General features: G+C 47.2%; 2 protein-coding genes across 7 annotated transcripts; one reads left to right on the top strand and one right to left on the bottom strand.

Moving 5' to 3' along the window:
• Positions 1-1,554: 1,554 nt before the first annotated feature.
• EXOSC1 (exosome component 1) lies at positions 1,555-9,658 on the bottom strand. Of its 2 annotated transcripts, XM_037050820.1 has the most exons (8): positions 9,543-9,658; positions 9,320-9,435; positions 7,221-7,295; positions 6,195-6,283; positions 3,452-3,485; positions 2,557-2,607; positions 2,342-2,426; positions 1,555-1,991 (listed from the first exon to the last, which is right to left on the bottom strand). In XM_037050820.1, the coding sequence occupies exons 1-8, from the start codon at positions 9,571-9,573 to the stop codon at positions 1,885-1,887; spliced, it is 588 nt and encodes a 195-aa protein (XP_036906715.1). In that variant the 5' UTR covers positions 9,574-9,658; the 3' UTR covers positions 1,555-1,884. The 2 variants fall into 2 exon arrangements, with proteins under 2 accessions (XP_036906715.1, XP_036906716.1); XM_037050821.1 differs by lacking the exon at positions 9,543-9,658 and having other exon boundaries at positions 3,445-3,485.
• A 119-nt stretch (positions 9,659-9,777) lies between these two features.
• ZDHHC16 (zDHHC palmitoyltransferase 16) lies at positions 9,778-18,985 on the top strand. 5 transcript variants are annotated; one of them, XM_037050814.1, is made up of 12 exons: positions 9,778-9,956; positions 11,141-11,253; positions 13,419-13,666; positions 13,813-14,007; positions 14,158-14,246; positions 14,628-14,656; positions 15,292-15,425; positions 15,562-15,609; positions 16,461-16,546; positions 17,177-17,300; positions 17,512-17,582; positions 18,406-18,985. In XM_037050814.1, exons 3-12 carry the CDS (start codon positions 13,424-13,426, stop codon positions 18,518-18,520), a joined length of 1,134 nt encoding a protein of 377 aa, XP_036906709.1. In that variant the 5' UTR covers positions 9,778-9,956; positions 11,141-11,253; positions 13,419-13,423; the 3' UTR covers positions 18,521-18,985. The 5 variants fall into 5 exon arrangements, with proteins under 5 accessions (XP_036906709.1, XP_036906708.1, XP_036906713.1 ...); XM_037050815.1 differs by lacking the exon at positions 9,778-9,956 and adding an exon at positions 9,983-10,236; XM_037050813.1 differs by lacking the exon at positions 11,141-11,253.
• Positions 18,986-18,996: the final 11 nt, after the last annotated feature.

Raw genomic sequence — 18,996 nt, 5'->3', positions numbered from 1 at the left:
TGGGTGTTGTCTCGCAAAGCAAAAGGTCACTGGTTCGATTCTCTATCAGGGCACATGCCTGCAGTTGCTGGTTGGGTCCCCAGTTGGGGTGCATACAAGAGGCAACTGATCAGTGTTTCTCTCCCTCTCTTTCTCCCTCCTAATCTTTATTTAAAGATTTTAAATAAAATCTTTAAAAACATTTGTATATTCTCTGACCCAGCATCCCACTTCTAGAAACCTGCTTTGTAAAAGAATCAGGCATGCAAAAAGATTAGTGTTTTCTCTGCAGTACTGTATAAAAAAAATTGTAAAGTTTTAAAATACCAATTAGTAAGGCACTGATTAGATAAACTATACCTAAGTGTCCAACACAGGCCTGAATTTAGTGGACTCTTCACAGAAGGCAACAAGATGCACAGTAACAACACGTAACCAACTATTGGCATGCACCGAGCACTTTATGCCTCTCTTCCTCACAAAGGTCCTATGAGGTCGTACTATTTCATGTGGCGAAACAGACAAAGAAATAGAAGTAATTTGCTCAAATATCAATGTCAACATCCTGATCGTTGTAATTTTGCAAAATGTTACCATTGTGGGAAACTGGGCAAAGCGTACAAGGGATCTCTCTGTATTACTTTGTTCTTTTCCTCTTTTTTATTGATTCCAAAAAGAGGGGAAGGGAGGGAGAAACATCCATGTGAGAAACACTGACTGGCTGCCTCTTGCACGTGCTCTGACTGGGGACCATACCTGCAACCCGGGCATGTGCTAGAATGGCAATCGAACCTGAGACTCTTTGGCTGCAGGACAACACCCAACCAATTGCACCACCCTGGCCAGGGCTCTGTCTGATTTCTTAAAACTTTATGTGGACCTATCATTATCTGAATAAAAATTTTAATTAAAAAAACACACAACAAAACCCCACCTAATCTGCTCAGGGCTAGAACTAGAGGCTGGACTCCAAAGCTCACCTTCAACCGCAGCCTCGGCACACGGGACCCTCGAACAAGAGCTCAACAGGCGCCGCCCCCCCGTCCGCTGTTCGTCCGCTCCGTCTGCAGCCACTCCGCACTTAACCCGCCCGCCTCCTCGCCCTCAAACTTACGTCTTCATTTCTGCTTCTACATTTCGCTAGGGCTTCTCTCTGCATTTATCTAATTCTTTAATTCCGTTTACCTCACATCACAAGTCCTCTCCTGACCCCCTCACATCAGCGCCACGCCCCTTCGTGGAGTACTAACTCCCGCAGTATCCGAGGGTTACCAAGTAACTGAAAACGGCTCATGTGCTACTGGAATCCCCACGTGTATCCCATAATTTTCACTAAACCACAATCTCTCTAAATCTGGGGATGTATATAAAGTACCTGGTCCAGTGCCTGGCACACAGTAAGTACTGACTTAGCAGAAATACTTAAAAGATATTAAAAGTATTAAAAAGATTAGAGACCAGGCTTCGTGCAGAGCAAGCGCGCACCTGACGCGGGTCAGTTCACAGGCCACCAGCGAACCCTGCTCCAAGCGCCACGACACCGTTTAGACCCCTTTCCCTGCTCAAGACAACAGAAACCATAAAATCCTTTTAATAAAACTGTTTTCTCCATCACAGCAAAAATACGTATTTATAAGACTGACAGAAAGAATAGGCTATTTCCAACATTATACAGTTTGTTTATGGAGCCCCCAAGAGACATTTATCACTCAAGAGAATGAAATCCGCCAAAGGGTTCACGAGAAAAACATTCCACCTACAGAGTTAGTTTCCGGCAGACTTTTCCTGAGCTGGTTGCTGGCTGACCCCAGGTGTATCAAAAAAGACAGTGGCGCCTTACTGCTACTTTCATACACGTACTCTGGAAACAGCTTACCCCCTTCCTTGGGGTTAAAAAGTCGCTTCTTAGGTTTGCAAGAATTCGGGCTGTACTCGGGCGACTTTCCGGAATTCTTTAGTGTGGGTCTTGGGGCACTGCATCTCACACCAGCTGATGGGAACCATCTGCACACCTAAAAGGGAAAAGCCGGTGTTGGAACCGTTACCCCAGATATTCGCCGGAGATCCTTCTCTTTTCCGCTGGGTATGAACTGAAGTGTCACCAAGGTACCTAGCGAACCTCTGCTCATACAGAAAAAACCTTGTCTATTCCACTGACTTACGGAGAGGTAAGTAAGGAGCCATTCCCTTTTCCTCAGATTTATAATAATGAAGAGAATCACTCTAACCTCAGCGGTGCATATCTATGTTCACACTGCCTCCTAAATAATTACAAAATAATGGAAACAAAGGAAAATAATGGATTAATTCCAAACCACAGAGTCCAGGAAACGGCAAGCATTGGAAGCACGGCCCAACTCACCCGATTCACTGTGAGCCACCACCACCCCCAGCTCATTTTCGGCCGTGGTCAGGAGGTAGTTGGACTGCGCGTCACCTAGGGAGATCTGTCACGTGACGCTGGTGAAGGAAAACGAAGGGTTGTAAGTCTTCCCTCCCACAGCCACCCGAGTTGTTTCTCCACTTCCATTTCTTCTTTTAACAAAGGATCATAAGTCTGCTGGGAATAAAGGATACCACTTTGGCCAAGACAATGTCACCTGGGCGGAAACTCTTATAAATTTCAACCTGTAAAGAAAGACCAGAAGTGTTAAATGAAAACTTTAGATTAGGCCTATAGGAAACTACGAACTGCTCTGATAGAATCAGTCTACTTTCTAATCCCAGAGGGTTGAAGTCATCATTACTCAAGTCGGCCAACAACTTTCATTGCTTCTACAGCATCATCATATAAATGGAGGGTTTTTAAAAAAATATTTTATTTATTCATCTTTAGAAAGAAGGGAAGGGAAGGGAAGGAGAGAGTAGGAGAGAAATATCAATGTATGGTTGCCTCTCATGCGCCCCTACTGGGAACTGGCCTGCAACCCAGGCATGTGCCCTGACTGGGAATCGAACCAGCAACCCTTTGCTTCATAGGCCCATGCTCAATCCACTGAGCTACACCAGCCAGGGCTAAATGAAGGATTTTAAAAAATACATATTTATTTTTTAATTTTTATTTATTTAGAGAGAGGGGAAAGGAAGGAGAAAGAGAGGGAGAGAAATGTCAATGTGTGATTGCCTCTTATGTACCCACAATGGGGACCTGGCCCACAACCCAGGCATGTGCCCTGACTGGGAATTATACCAGCGACCCTTTGGTTCGCAGCCCACATTCAATCCACTGAGCCACACCAGCCAGGACTAACTGAAAGATTTTCAATCCAGTAATTTGACCAGGAATATGACTCAGGCAAAATGTGGCTCTGAATGTCCTGAATAAGTCTGAGGAAATAGCGATAAATTTGAGTATGGAACATCTTAAGATTCGGACTCCACATTCCCGCCAATCTTTAAAATTCATTGGAATAATTTAAAAGGATGGAGAATCCTAAAGCCAAAAAAGAAAAAAAAAGAACCAACCAACAACCTTGTCTTTTTCAGTAGCTCGAACATCTTCCTTGCTATAAAAAAAAATTAACAGAATGATTAATTATTGTGAGAAAGAATTATCCTACAGATGCCTAGCGGATAAAGAGCTATAAGAGCAGAGATAGAGTCATAATTAGGACCCAGCTGCCACCCAGAGGCGCAAGGTGGAGAAGCATCCACAACACAGGCCTCACAGAGAGGAGAAAAAATTTCATATTCTTGGATCACATAGAGCAGCAGTATCAATACCTCTGATTAGAGAAAAGCTGGTAAGATTTGGCAAGAAAGAATAAGGAATTCTGCTGCCTTAGGACAGTTTGAACAGAAGCAAGATAGAATCCTGAGGGTAGAAAAGGTCTCAGAAGTTAAATTAACCTGGCTCACTGGAATTGTCTGTCCCTTCTCAAAGAATCCACGTGAAAAAAAAAATCTGTCATTTTATCCACTAACCTTTGTAATGTCCTACAATCCGCGGGTTAAATCTATATCAAATTCAAGAAAGAAACGTCCTTCCTAAAATGCTTTCTACTTTGCTATGCAGCATCCTACACCGCTCATCTCTAGGTTAGCTCAATTCTTGTTGCTGTGCTTAAGCCCTATCTCATTAATAGTTTCCTTTTTTAAAAAAAATGTATTTTATTGATTATGCTGTTACAGTTGTCCCATTCCCCCCCTCATTCCCCTCCACCCTGCACACCCCTCCCCCACCACTCCCCCCACTGTAGTTTATGTCCATGTGTCACAAGTTCTTTAGATTCTGTATTTCCCCTACTATTTTTGCCTCCCCCCCGGTCTATTTTCTACCTACCGTCCATGCTACTTATTCTCTGTACCTTCTCCCCCGCTTCTCCTCTTCCTATTCTCCTGTTGCTAACCCTCCACGTGATCTCCATTTCTATGGTTCCACTCCTGATCTAGCTGTCCTCTTAGTTTGCTTTTGTTTGAGGTGTGGTTGTTAATAACTGTGAGTTTGCTGTCCTTTCACTGTTCATATTTTTTTTCTTCTTTTTCTTAGATAAGTCCCTTTAACATTTTATATAATAAGGGCTTGGTGATAATGAACTCCTTTAACTTGGCCTTATCTGGGAAGCACTTTATCTGTCCTTCCATTCTAAATGAAAGCTTTGCTGGATAGAGCAATCTTGGCTGTAGGTCCTTGCCTTTCATGACTTGGAATACTTCTTTCCAGCCCCTTCTTGCCTGGAAGGTCTCTTTTGAGAAATCAGCTGACAGTCTAATGGGAACTCCTTTGTAGGTGACTATCCCCTTATCTCTTGCTGCTTCTAGGATTCTCTCCTTCATTTTCATCTTGGCTAATGTAATTATGATGTGCCTTGGTGTGTTCCTTCTTACGTCCAACTTCTTTGAGACTCTGAGCTTCCTGGATTTCCTGGCAGTCTATTTCCTTTGCCAGACTGGGGAAGTTCTCCTTTATTATTTGTTCAAATAAGTGTTCCACTTGTTGCTCTTTCCCTTTTGATACTCCTATAATTCGGATGTTGGAACTTTTAAAGATGTCCTGGAGGTTCCTAAGCCTCTCATTTTTTAAAATTCTTGCTTCTTCATTCTTTTCTGTTTGGTCATTTTTTTCTTCCTTCTGGTCCACTCCCTTGATTTGAGTCCCAGTTTCCTTTCCATCACTATTGGTTTCCTGTGCATTTCCCTTCATTTCAACTAGTTTAGCCTTCATATGTTCCTCTAATTTGTGACTAAAATCAACTACTTCTGTGAGCATCCTGATCACCAGTATTTTGAACTGTGCATCTGATAGGTTGGCTATCTCTTGGTCTCTTAGAAGTATTGGCTCTGGGGCTTTGAGCTGTTCTTCTTCTTGAGCCATAATGTTTTGGTCTGTTAACGCCTGTTACATATAAGGGGCGAAGCCTTAGGTGTTCACCAGGGCAGGGTGACCCAGTTGCCTCGTTGTGACCTGTATGTGGGGGCGGGGTCAGAGAGGGACAATGGCGTCTGTTCTGCTCTCTCTCAGATTTTGATCCCCTCTGTGGCTTTCCGCAAGCAAACCGGGCCCCCCTGGTGCTGGCTCCTGGGTGTGTGGGCCTGTGCACCCTCCAGGACCCAGTGGGTCTCTCCAACAATCTCTCTGTGAGCCTGGGAGCTTCTCCTGGCACCTTGACTCCGAAAGTTTTTCCAATTGGCGCTTTTAGGCTTTAATTCCTGTCGTTGGGGCCCTAGCCTGTGTCGTCTGTCTCACTGGTTGCTCTTTCGCCTGGTTTATCTGAGTGTGAATGTGTGACCGCAGTCAGCCAGCCACCTTGCGCCCCCACTGGGTCCGCCTGTTGCCACCTTACGCCTGGGATCTGCCAACCACCGCCTGCATGCCTGGGTCGGTCTGGCCACTTTTTCCAGTGCAGCCCCGTTCCACCAGCCGCTGACTCCACCCCTCTTACTGGTCTGGGTGAATGGTTTGTTGTTGTTGGACTTCCGTACAGTTCAATTTTCTGTGTTTTGGTTGTGTTTTTGTTACTAAAACTTTGTTGTCTTTAAACTTGGTTGTGCAAGGAGGTAGTGTTTCCACCTATGCCTCCATCTTGGCCGGAAGTCCTAATAGTTTCCTTTTGTCCTAACTTATATATTACAGTATTTTCCTAAGACACTACCTGGGGCAAATCAAAGTAAAAGAGAAGAAAAATAGGCAGGAGAGGGATTACAACTGTTCCTAAAAACTCCAAAGTTATTTCAGGTGCTGAGGCAAATGTGAACAAGACAAAAATACTGCTTACCGGATAGTTCCTCGGAAAGAGTTTTTAAGTGGTGTGGACCCCACATAAAGGATGTGCACTTTGGCAAAGCGTGAATTGATGCTAGAGACCTAGAAAACACAGAAAACATCAGCATTAGAGTAATAGCGGTTGTCAGCTCAAGGAGGCAGCAATAAACTAGGAATTACCAGGACTTTAGTCCAGGCAACCTACTAAGTATAGAATTTAAGACAAGTTAACTCCTACTTATCCCTGCGCAAGTGACACATGCAGAGTGGAATTAAGAACCACTCTAGCCAATGGAGTTACTTCAGGAATCAAATAAAATAGCACAATGCAGCTTTTGCAAAATACAGATGTCTAATATAAATAGACACAGGGCATTATAGTAAATCTAGACCCTTAACAGATCCTAAGAGGCTTATACAGTGGATGGAATTTAAATCTACATTTCAGCTGCTGCATAATATCTGGATCACTGCCTCTTCAATTACTAAGAGCTCCAAGTTAATGTAACCTGGCAGAGGGTGGGATGATGTGTTACAGCTACTGATCAGTACAGCACTCACTTGTATTTCCCATGAAATACCCGAATTGACTACATTTAACAGAAATGCTACAGTATCTTTTGATTCTCTGTAGAAAAAGGCCTCACTTTATATATTCAAATATGGGCCTCCTTAGTACCCTCTGGAGCCCCTGTTTCCTGGATACGAGTAAAACTACATATTCAGAAAATCTGTTCTGTGAAAGAATTATGCAAACCTGAATTTGGCTGCTTTGATCATTATCCTAGAAATCTCTAGACCAGCAAATTCCAGTGAAACTTTCTGTGATAAACCAGTATGGCAACCACTAACCACATGTGGCTGTTAAGCACTTGAAATATGGCTAGTGGAACTGATAAATTTTAAATTTTAATTCACTTAAATTTAAATGGCCACATGTGACTAGTGGCTACCATATGGAACAGTGCAGTTCTACAATGATCATGGATTTCAGAACTGGATGTGGGTATCCTAAGTAGTGAGGTTAGGACCAACTTACCTTACAGGTTACAATAGCTCCCACATCTGGCAGTAACTGGGACTCTGTTTCTCTCATCACAGACACGACAGGAAGCTGCAAAGAAAACAACAAAACGTGAGTACCCCGGCTAAGCCCTGGGTAAAGGTATTTGCAGCTTGAGTGTAATGTAGGAATGCCACGGTCCACAGTTGAAGCCAGGCAGACTACAGATTCATTTGTAGCCCAGAGAATAAAGCCTTTGAAATTTTAGAAAATAGGAGGGTTGTAGGAAGAATGCTGCTAGAAAACACAATCTAACCATTTCAGATGAGTTCTAACAAGCTTTTTTTGTGTGTGATTTTCTCGTAATTTCTTGTGATACAATTTCTTACCTACAATCATGGATCATTTGACTCTTGCTTCCAATGTTATACTGTTTCTTTCTATTTCTCATTTTATTGTACAGTGGCCAGACTTGTTTACCTCTGATGAAGGGAAATACTTGCAGTTTTCTTTGAGCACAGTATTGGCTCTCTGTATGAGATAGACAGCATTTTTAAAAAAGACAGTATTTTTGCCCTGGCTGGTGTAGCTCAGTGGATTGAGCACGGGCCTATGAAGCAAAGAGTTGCTGGTTCAATTCCCAGTCAGAGCACATGCCTGGGTTGCAGGCCAGTTCCCAGCAGGGAACTCACAAGAGGCAACCATACACTGATATTTCTCTCCTTCTCTTCCTCTCTAAAGATAAATAAATAAAATATTTTTTAAAAAAGACAGTATTTTTGAACCTCATCTTTTATTAATTTCTCCCTTGTTCACTATGCTTTTGGCTTTCCTGGTCTTTTGGGTTCACCAACTCACTAAATTTCTTCCCATCTCAGCTCTGTTCAACCTGTTTTCTCCAGGACTGAGCTCTCCTTATTTATCCTTTAGATTGGTTAAACGTCACTTCCACTGACCAGGGTGGGTTTACCCATGGCATATTTTCACAGTACCCTGTGGTATTCTTTTAAAGCAGTCATTGCATTTGTTACCATACATTCGTTTGAACTTTAATTTATTTACAGTTTTACAATTTGTGTCTATGTCCCTTGAGAGCAGAGACCATGTGTACTTGGCTCACTGTCATATCCCTAGAGGTCAGCACTGAGCCTGGCACATAAACAATCTCAACAGATACCTATGAAATGAACAACTTACAATATTTAGGACGCTCCCAAACTGAATAAAAAGCTTCTCGTTTTATAGATGAAGAACCTAAAGCCAGAGAAATTGTTTTGTACCTAAAGCAGCAGTAAGGTCTAGTTAGCCAGTACCTAAATGTTCTAATCTTGAATCCTCTTTCTACTATGTTACCTCTCTTTAAGCTGCTTCTTCAAAAACTGCTTATCTGATCCTCAGTTAACACTGTGTTAGGCTCTAAAACTAGGGAGCATAGTATTACTTGTGCATTCAACAAACGTTTATTGAGCATTTACCTTGTGTTAGGCAATAAAGATTTGGTGGTGAGACCTGCTTTCATGAAATTTAAAAGTCTAGTAGGGGAGCACATAACTGAACGTTTAATTATATGCTAAGATAAGTGCCTGGAAGGAAAGGAACACAGTTCTTTGTGTTTAACAAAAACAATAAACAAACAGAAGCCAAAACTCCTTTCCTCAACTAGTGCGTCCAGGAAAGTTTCTCTGCGAAAGTGATACTCAGGTTATCTGAAGGATAGGAAGGAATTAAATGGGCTGCCGGGAAGATGTGCTCTAGAAAGATGGTGTGCGTATAAAGGCCCTGTGCCAGGAGAGAAGAGCTTAGCGCATTAGTGACGCTGAAAGAAGCCTGCATGACCAGAGGTGCGGATAAGGCTGAAGCCAGAGAGCTAGGCGACATTCGGACAGGATTCAGCTCACGGAGGGCTGAGCTCCCCTCTGCTCTTCCCCAACATATCCTTCCCTGAGTGTCAGCAATACAACTGGTCCGTGCTGGCTAACTGCCCAACGCAGTGACAGCTGTAAGACACTCAAAGACCAGGTCGTCCAGAGGAGGCACTGAAGACACGCCCACAGTGCCCTCTGCCTAAGGACCGCGAAATCAAAGACAGCCTAAGACCAAAGCAGAGACATAGCGACGGAAGCTGCCTCCTTTACCGCGCCGTTCTCGCTGCTCTTCGTCACGCAGCCAGCAAGCGACGAAAAGATGTAGCCGTGCCGGGTGTAGGTGCCGCTGCCTGGGCTACCCTCATCCAAGTTACACAGACGTTCGCCTGCCAGAAAAAAACGCTGCATCAGCCACCAGTGCCCAGAAGGTGTTGGCTATCGAGCTCTCCTGCCTCTGTCCCTACACAGGACCGCCGGGGCACCACTCACTCACCTGGGATGCAGTACCTCACGGGTGGCGCCATGACTGCTACTTTCTCCAGCCGGAGGAAAACGAAAGCGACTTCTCATTGGCCAAAGTCCGGCTGCAGTTTCTCAATAAAAAACGCTCCCATTGGTATGCTTATTACGTGCCCTTCGCTGCGCCTTTTTGAGAAGGTAAACTACACGTCCCAGGTTGCCCCGCGGCGGAGCCAGGGGCGGAGCGCCTGAAAGCCTGTAGTTGCGCTTGCGCCTGTCGTTGAGGATGGGCTGGCGGCGGGTCTGGGTCTGCAGGAAGGCTCTGTGGGTGGCGGGCAATGGTTCGTTGGATTGAGCTGCGCCGGCCTGGGGCGCTGAGCTGGCGGGGGTGGTAGTGAGCGGAGGTTGCGGGCTCGATTTGGCTGCTTGGGGAGTCGGCAGGAGGCAGGTAAGCGCGAAGCCGCGGCCTTTGCTCCTCAGTTCTGTCCTTTTTTCTAGGATCGGGCCCTGTTCCGGGGCCTTATGGTGAGCCCAGCTTCCTGCTGTCACCTCTCCGAGCCCTGCACGTTTGTGCTCTCCTCTGTCCAGGCAGAGTGCACCTTCCGGGTAGCTGTAACACGGGAAGCTGGAAGGAGGCCAACTTACCCATCTCGCCCATTTCACAGATTTGCAAACTCAGATCCAGAGATAAGATTTTGACTTGCTTGGTGTGTCGAAGATAGTTTAAGGTAGAGCGCAAACAGGAACCCAAGTTTTTTGACTTCCAGTCCATCGCACTTTGATCGTGCCACCCTCACTGAGAAACAAAACCTTTTCCCGGTTTTTGTAACTAACTTCCGATCTAGATTTCACAGTGAGATACTCTAAAGAGTCGTGTGAGGCCACCCGTAACTTTTTCTCTTCCCATCATATTTGTCTGGAAGGGAAGTCTGCACGTGAATAAAATGCTGCTCTTACTGATGCTTGACGCTTACTGCTGGAGATTGCAAACATCCTGAGAGCAGGGTCTTTGTCCGGATGAGATTTGCCAAGACTTTCATCAGTTTCCTCTGCCTTCTGGTGGCTTTGAAATCCATGTTTCCCCACCCGAAAAACAGTTTCCCTCCGGGAAACAGATGGTGACTTACAGCCCGGGTGGGGGAGGGGAGTGCCATGGCCTGCAGTCCCCTCCAACCTGGTGGCGGATGTCAACATGGCCAGTTGCTACTACCGAGGGATCAGGGCGTTCAGGGCTTGTGCTTGGGGGAATAGTGACATTATGCTTTGCTCTGTTCCCTCCCCTGTTCACTCTGACCATCCACTCCTCTCTCCCCTCCCCGCCCAACACAATTTTTTGAGTTCTGCTTTACCTTAATTTCCTGAGATGAAAACGCTGTATGTTCATTTGCTCTACTCTGGCTTCCCCATAGTGCTCAAACCCCACTAGATAAAGTGAGTGGGGGCTCAGCTTCAGACTTTGTTCACATAAATCTGATCTGTTGCTCTCTGTACCTACAGGCTTTCTATTGACATATTTGGGTTGATTTCTGGTTGAATTTGTTTTCTAAAATGCCTTCTAACTCTTAAATGCTAAGATTTTAACAATGAAGAATTATAGCCGCAGACATTTATTCAGTGTTATCACGTTGGCAGGAATGCCCTTGCTGTTATCTGTAGGACAGAGAGAGACATCTGATCAGTCTCTCCACTTCTGCATCCCAGGTCATTCATTCAACAAGTATTTATTGAGCACTTCCCTGGGCCAGGTATTGTGCTAGGAACTTCATAAACATTTCGTTCATACCTCACCAAGTGTGTGTATGGAATCATAAGGGTTAGAGTAGTAGAGACCTTAGCATTTACTCCTACCTCCTTCTTGAATGGGAATACAAGAAAATTGAGTTCTTGTATTCAGGATTCAGTGATTTGCCTAAGGTCACAGAACCACTGGAGGGCAGAATTGAACCCTGAGTAGTCAAATGATATGGCAGATTAGAGTTGGTGAATCTAGTCATTGAAGCAGGCATTTCATGTAGACTTCAAGAATTCGGGAGGTGGTTGAGAACAAGCCAAAAAGTGGAGAATCCGGGAAGGAAGTTTTTTGTAGACAGGGGAGATGGCGTATAATTCATGTTAATAAAGATGAGAAATGCAGCTTATTTGTAAGCTATCGCTATTGTGGTTTAGCAAATAGGAAACTGTCCATTAGCCATAGTAAGGGAATAAACAGTGGTGTGGACAGTGTAAGTCACTTGGGTTTGTCATGGGTTAAAATGCCTTCTCCCATCCTTACATTTGATTGTGGGGACTATATATATACTATTTTGAAAATTGATGCTTTAAGCAAAATCATGGTTCCAAGCAATGAGAGCCCAACTCAAAGGAGGTAGGAAGTTTGAGCTCTTCCTTTTCTCTCTTCTACGTTGCCTCTTCATTCTCTAACTCCCAGGAGGTGGCATGGAAATGGTCGTTTCTTCATCCTGGTGCAGTGAGTAGGTCCCTACTGAGTTGTCTTTCTTCTCTTTCTCTGCCACCTTGTCTGCTGGATTTCTTTTTCACTTAGGTCATAGGGCTTGTGGAAGGAGGTAATTAAGTGTTTGCCTTGAAAGGCTTTTTGTGGTGATGAGCCAGGATGCAAGGAGAGTACCTTGCTCCAGTTACTGAACTGAAACCATGTCTACAGTGGGGCAGCCTCCTCCAGTTTCTGCTAGGTTTTGAGCCGCCTGTTAAATAAGTCAGCGGAGTTGCTGAGAACAAAGTGGCTCTAGGGGGAAATTAGATCATTTCTTTTCTGGTAAGGACTTTACTGTGGAATTGATAAGACTCTCATCAAATCAAAGGAATCTGTGTCTTCCGGGCACTGCCTGGGCAGCTGACCCTCCATGGCTGTTGGATGAGGTAGAAAACACATAGAGGAGACCAAGGCACTTGCAGAGGAGCCATGAAAAGGGCTAAAGAGCTGGGAAGGCTGGTTGGGAAGCTTGGGGCCATGAGCAGCAGCTGCAGAAAAGGCTCCTGAGTGTTCACCTAGAACAGGCAGGGAGACTCAGCAGAAGGGCAGGCCTTCTGGTCTTCATGAGTCACCAGCCTGGAGGCTCCCTGCCCAGTGCCAGTGCCTTCCTGCCTGTGGTGTTACTCTCTTCTGAATACCACAAGTTGTCTTGGCTGCTGTATCCTGGGGCTTGGGCTGGGGCTTGGGCTGGGGCTGGAATTGGAGACAAAGTGTCTTATGCCATGCAAGGGGTAGCTGAGTTGTACTGACAGCAGACAGGGGCTCTCATGCTACCTGGTTGGGTCTGGTGGCCTGTAACCTCAGCCCAGAGGGAGCAGGAAGGATGAGTATCTTTTGCCAAGACTCAGATGGCACCAGGGAAGATCCAGGTGCAGGGTCCACATGCTCTGCATTCATCCAGACTGGCTTTCCCTTGGTGAAGAGCAGCTGTTAGGAGGTAGGTCAGTGGGCCATGGCAGGCAAGGACTTGGGGAACCCTCCGCTGCAGTGGCCATACTCACAGAGACACAGTAGGCGGCTTTGTACGTGTTGGCCGTGCTCCACCCAGTAATCTGGCTACACAGGGTACTCCAGTGACCTTGCTTTGTCTTAGAGCCGCCTACCTCTCCTTCACCCCTTACCGTGACTCTTGACTCTAGGTGTGCAGCATCTTGGATTTGCTGTGTAACCATGTGGTAGAATAAGATTTCTACCCAATTAGAACCTCCAGACCCTGTTCCCTATGGTCTGCTTGGGACACTGGCACCCCACATTCCATAGAGAATTGAAGCGACTTTCCTACTGCCCGTAGTTGTTAACTGGCCCAGCTAGGCCTCAGTCTTAAGTCTTTGCTTCTAAGCTGGTGCTCAGGGCCTCCCACTGGTGGGCTAGGGAGGGACAGAACCCAGGCCAGCCCCTCACAATGGTGTGCTCTCCTAGGAGCCATGCGTGGCCAGTGGAGCCTGCTGTTGGGTCCCGCCCGCCTCTGCCTGCGCCTGCTTCTGCTCCTGGGCTCCAGGCGCCGCTGCCCGCCTCTGCTCCGGGGCCTGGTGCAGCGCTGGCGCTATGGCAAGGTCTGCCTGCGCTCCCTGCTGTACAACTCCTTCGGGGGCAGTGACACTGCTGTCGATGCTGCTTTTGAGCCCATCTACTGGCTGGTGGACAACGTGATCCGCTGGTGCGGGGTGGTGAGTGATACCCAGGGAGCAGGAAGAGGGATGTTTCGGGGTAGCAGAGGGACCCTCACCAGCCCTACCCTGAAGATATTCCTGAGTTACTCTGGGCGTTGGCAAGCTCTCTCACTGCATCTACCTGACCTCACTGGTGTTGGCAGGTGTTCGTGGTGCTGGTGATTGTGTTGACCAGCTCTATTGTGGCCATCGCCTACCTATGTATCCTACCCCTCATCCTCCGAACCTACTCAGTGCCACGACTCTGCTGGCATTTCTTCTATAGTCACTGGAATCTGATCCTCATCGTCTTCCATTACTACCAGGCCATCACCACTCCACCTGGATATCCACCCCAGGTGGGTCTCCGCCGGGGCCGGGGGCAGGCAGAGGGCCGCTGGCCAGGGAGCCCATAGCAGGAGTGGGGAGAGAGAGCCTTGGTATCTTTTGAGGTACCTTTTGAAACTGGTGCAGCCACAGTTGTCAGACGCTTTCCTCTCTTTGCACAGGGCAGGAATGACATTGCAACAGTCTCCATCTGTAAGAAGTGCATCTACCCCAAGCCAGCCCGAACACACCACTGCAGCGTCTGCAATAGGTGGGTCTTGGCTTCATTCTCTGTGAACCCTAGCTCTGGCCCTTTGGCTGTAGCCCCGGGGCAAAACTTAGACCTGGAGTTTGGTGTTTATGAGGCCCACAGCACGTGCCAGACAGTGTGCCCTCTCTGCCATGACACCTGGTCCTCAGGAAATCCTGTGAGTGAGGCATTATCACTGCCTATAGAAACTGAGGTTCAGAGACGTGGGTTATTACTCAGTATCATGTAGCCAGTGACGCGGGGTTTGAAGCAAGGCCTGGGTGTCTTCAAAGTCTGTGCCTTTTCCACCTCAGCAGGATGCTGGTCCTTGTAGGAAAGGATTGGCACTGACATCTCAAGAACCTTGGCCACCGTAACAGAGCCTGTGTCCCTCCCTCACAGGTGTGTGCTGAAGATGGATCATCACTGTCGTATCCTTTTATTATCTCTTCTGCTTGAGGCCGCCTCCTTTAGCCTCAGAGCACTGCACAGGGTTAAGGGCCATAAACCTGAGGCTCCTGGCATCACCCTGCAGAGAACATTAGGCTCATGAGAAGTTAGCGGAAGAGTTGTGGGGGCTGCCCATCCCCTGGGGGAAGCAGGAAGCTTAGAGGCTCTCTGGAACAGATCTCCCTGGAGCAGCATGTCTACTCCAACCACTCTTTCTTTTGTAGACAGTCAAGCCAACATCTATTGGATGGAAAGAGGTGTTTGGGCTTCAGGTGGTTGCCTACTGGGTGTGCAGATAGAACTGTGGGTTCCCATTTTGCTGTGCTGTACAGAAGTCTGGTTAACCCAGCAAGGTTGATGTATTGGCAGATTCATTTTAGTGAAGGGTTTCCATTTTCATGATTTCCTGGAGGGACTTTGTGAGGGCTCTGAAATGCTTTAACACTTTCACCTCAACCTCTGGAAAGTCCCGTATTTTCCTGCCTTTGGAAAATAGTTCTTGGTGACTGGAAGCCCTGGGCTTGGATGATGTCGTCATGAAGCGAGAACAAACCAGAGGGGCCTGGACACACCCTGAAGTTGTGTTTGATCTTGTCCTTAATTCTGCCCCCACCAGCCTGGCTAAACAACTGTGTGGGCCACTATAACCATCGGTACTTCTTCTCTTTCTGCTTTTTCATGACTCTGGGCTGTGTCTACTGCAGCTATGGAAGCTGGGACCTTTTCCGGGAGGCTTATGCTGCCATTGAGGTGAGCCATAGTTAGGAGCAGGGTAGCTCAGGAGAGAGCACTTGGGGTGTGGAATCTGTCCCTGAGGAGTGGGGCTGGTCGCACTTCCATGCTGGAGGCCTGAGAGTCTAACCAGCACTGTTTTCCATCCCCTTAGAAAATGAAACAGCTCGACAAGAACAAACTACAGGCGGTTGCCAACCAGGTGGGCCGTCCCCACCCCACTGCCTCCTGCTGCTCAGGCCAGGGGTAGAGTTGCTGAGGCAACTGGGGCCCACCTGGTAGAGTTGTAGAGACTGGTTGAGGGGCCGCTGGAGGCTGGGTCAGGGTGTTCTGGGAGGCTGTCTGCCATGGGCAGATTAAGTGGCCTGGGGACAAGCTGGAAGTCCCTGGTATGTGACAGCTCGTGGTTCTCTATCCCATTATCACCTTGTGTGGGCTGAGCAAGGACTCTGCCTTGGTGATGGCCTGAGCAGTGAGGAGTCTATGTTGGTCTGTGTACTGGGGCTCCAGGGGACAGAGATGAGCCTGGGCTGGTCTGGTCATCCTTCGCTCCTGGTTTGTCTGCATCTGCATCTGGATCAACCCTTCTCCCTAGGCTTTTTGGACGACTTACTCTGAGCAGATCTCGGACTGATGATTGTACCTCTGCTGCCCTTTCGGTCCTTAGTGGAGCTCAGTTCTCCCCCCACAGCCCTTCCATTCTGGGTGTGGGTCTGGTCCCCCCTCTTGGGGATTGCAGCCACAGGGTGAAGGAGTGCTAGCTGGGGAGTGGAGTGGCTTCCCCTGGAGCCCCATCTGTGTTGTCAGATCCAAAGGTCCAGGGTCGGCTCGTCCTATGCTTTGCCATCCCGTCCAGACCCGCTCTGCCCACTGTTTGTCTACATGGTGCTCCCGGGCTCAGTTCACCCATCTGGCTGCTACCCTGACTCCTCTGTGGCTTAACCCCCTATTTTTCATCCTGGGCTTGGATCACTTCCCTGCCTGCAGGTGATGGGGGCTCTGGTGGAGACTAGCACAGCAAACAAGCCAGACTTTGCTGTTTTCTTTTTCTAGACTTATCACCAGACCCCACCGCCCACCTTCTCCTTCCGAGAAAGGGTGACTCACAAGAGTCTTGTCTACCTCTGGTTCCTGTGCAGGTATCTGACTCTCATTTTCGACAGCATAAGGGAGGGGCAGCTTCAGAAAACCCTTTTTAGGTGCCCCTGTGTAAATTTCTTAGTCTAACTTACATTGGCAAAGAGTCAGCATTTAATTTTCTTCAGCATTTTGGTGCAGGGAACACTAAGGATACTGGCACTGTGTGTTTGTTATGTGCCAAGACAAGTTCAACTCCTACCCAAATGGTAGGGGACCACGTTTTATAGATGAGGAACACTGAAAATCAGAGGGTGAACTGATTTGGTCCACAACACAGAGCTAGAAGTGAGCGGTGGAGCCGGACTCTGAATTTTGTGCCATCCCATTCCAATCCCTGGTGCTTTCACTACCCCCTCCAGTCTCCCAAGCATGGATAAGAAATACAGAACGTTTTTATTAGTAACACAGACTTATTTCCCGTTTTCCACACAATTTATTCTTAACCCGCCCTGAAGCATTTTTGTTGGTGCTTTTCATAGACACAGTGAGGGGAAAGTTCCCCTGGGAAGTGCAGGCTGGGAGATGAAGACAGGCAGAGGTCCCCAGCTAATCATTGTCGCTCAGCTTAATGTCACACACAGCCTCTAACCCTCTCTGAGCTACTGACCAATCTCTGCCACTTTTCTTAGTTCTGTGGCACTGGCCCTGGGTGCCCTAACTGTATGGCATGCTGTTCTCATCAGTCGAGGTGAGACTAGCATCGAAAGGCACATCAACAAGAAGGAGAGACGTCGGCTGCAGGCCAAGGGCAGAGTGAGTAGGGTTGAGGGCTGGGGGTGGAGCGCTGGGTGGGTAAAGGAACCCACCGTCCAGTAAACAGGTCATGGTTAGTGCCAACTAGCGCAGGCATCGTAAAAGGCCTGAACTTGCTTTGCTGAGCTTTGGCTTGGCCAGCTTAGGGTCGAAAATCAGAAGGGGATTCAATAAAAAGGGTTTGTAGAAACATGTTTTTCTTTGGTCCTAGGTTTTTAGGAATCATTACAACTATGGCTGCCTGGACAACTGGAAGTTGTTCCTGGGTGTGGACACAGGAAGGTAAAGTGAAATGCCTTGGCCAGTGCTGTCCAGCTGCACTCTGATGAGAAAGGTGTTTTGTACCTGTGCTAAGACATTAGCCACTAGCCAGCCACATGTGGCTGCTGAGCATCTGAAATGTGGCTAATACACAGATGAACTGAACTTTTTATTTTTATTTTCACTAATTTAAAAAGGCATGTGTGGCTTGTGGCTACCATATTGGACTGCACAGACCTAGATTCTAGGAGTAGAGATCATTGCTAATTTGAGCCAACGGAGCGTAAGGCCAACATCATGTGGTTTAAGTAGCAGATGTGGCTTATACAAGACACAATAAAATTCTAAGAAAGCTGTTTTTGAGAAGGGATTTCTAGGTAGAGAAGGTGGCCACCAATCTCCTCTCATTTGTATGGCAGTGTCTGGAGTTCAGGCCAGTAATTTCTGGGACCAAAGTAATGTATTTGTGACCAAGGTCCTAAGACAATAAATGAAGGTAGCTCCCTTCTCCCAAGAGACATAGGAAAATCATGTTTCCAATTGCAACAACTGAGGCAGTAATAAGGTGGCCGTAAGTGAGTGCCTGCCTGCCTCCCATTCCTATGCCCATTATAGTCCTGGCTGTCACTGGGTATGCTATGGCCCCTTAGACGTTTAGCTGAACATCTCTAAAGGCCTTCAAGACACCAGACAACATGTTTATTGGACAAAATTTGGACTTTTGTTCCTTTGAGATTAATGCCAAGGTAGCTTCAGGGTAACCTGATATAGCCCTACTGAGGAGTGAGGGTCAGGAAGCCCTAGAACTCTTGGAATTCACACACATTTCTGTGTTCTCTTGTAGGCACTGGCTTACTCGGGTGCTGTTGCCTTCCAGTCACCTACCCCACGGAAATGGAATTAACTGGGACCCCCCTCCCTGGGTGACCGCTCAGTCAGCCTCTGTGATGGCAGTGTGAGCTGGATTCTGTCAGCCACAACTTGAGCATCACCCTGCCTTCTACATTACCTCAAGGCCTCCAAGGATAGCTTCTTGGAATCCTTGAGCAAAAAGAGCCAGTGGGCCTGCCTTAGGATACCATGCAGGGACATCTCAAGGACCTCTCTCCTGGCCACTGCAGCAGCAAGACACGATGTGGAAAAAATCCTAGGACTGATGTTCCTTTACTCAGGCAAACAGAAGTTCCAGCCATAGACTGGAGATTAGGCAGCTAGCAACCTTGCCGGGTGCTGACCCCAACCTCCAGGTTCCAGCACTGGAGTTGGCCACCACCTCTTCCACGTGCTGTCTGAGAAAATACCTGAGTGGTTGAACCGAGATTCTGCCTTCCTAACAGGGCAAAGGTACCAGGCCTGCTGCTGAGGTCACTGCCACTTCTCACATGCTGAGGGGAGCAAAAATAAAGGTATTTGATTTTTAAAGATCTATAGCTTC

This window comes from Sturnira hondurensis, unplaced genomic scaffold (assembly GCF_014824575.4).
Source record: "Sturnira hondurensis isolate 20B ecotype Veracruz unplaced genomic scaffold, ASM1482457v3 Scaffold0006849, whole genome shotgun sequence".
Taxonomy (NCBI): domain Eukaryota; kingdom Metazoa; phylum Chordata; class Mammalia; order Chiroptera; family Phyllostomidae; genus Sturnira; species Sturnira hondurensis.
This window is presented reverse-complemented; position numbering and strand designations above follow the sequence as displayed.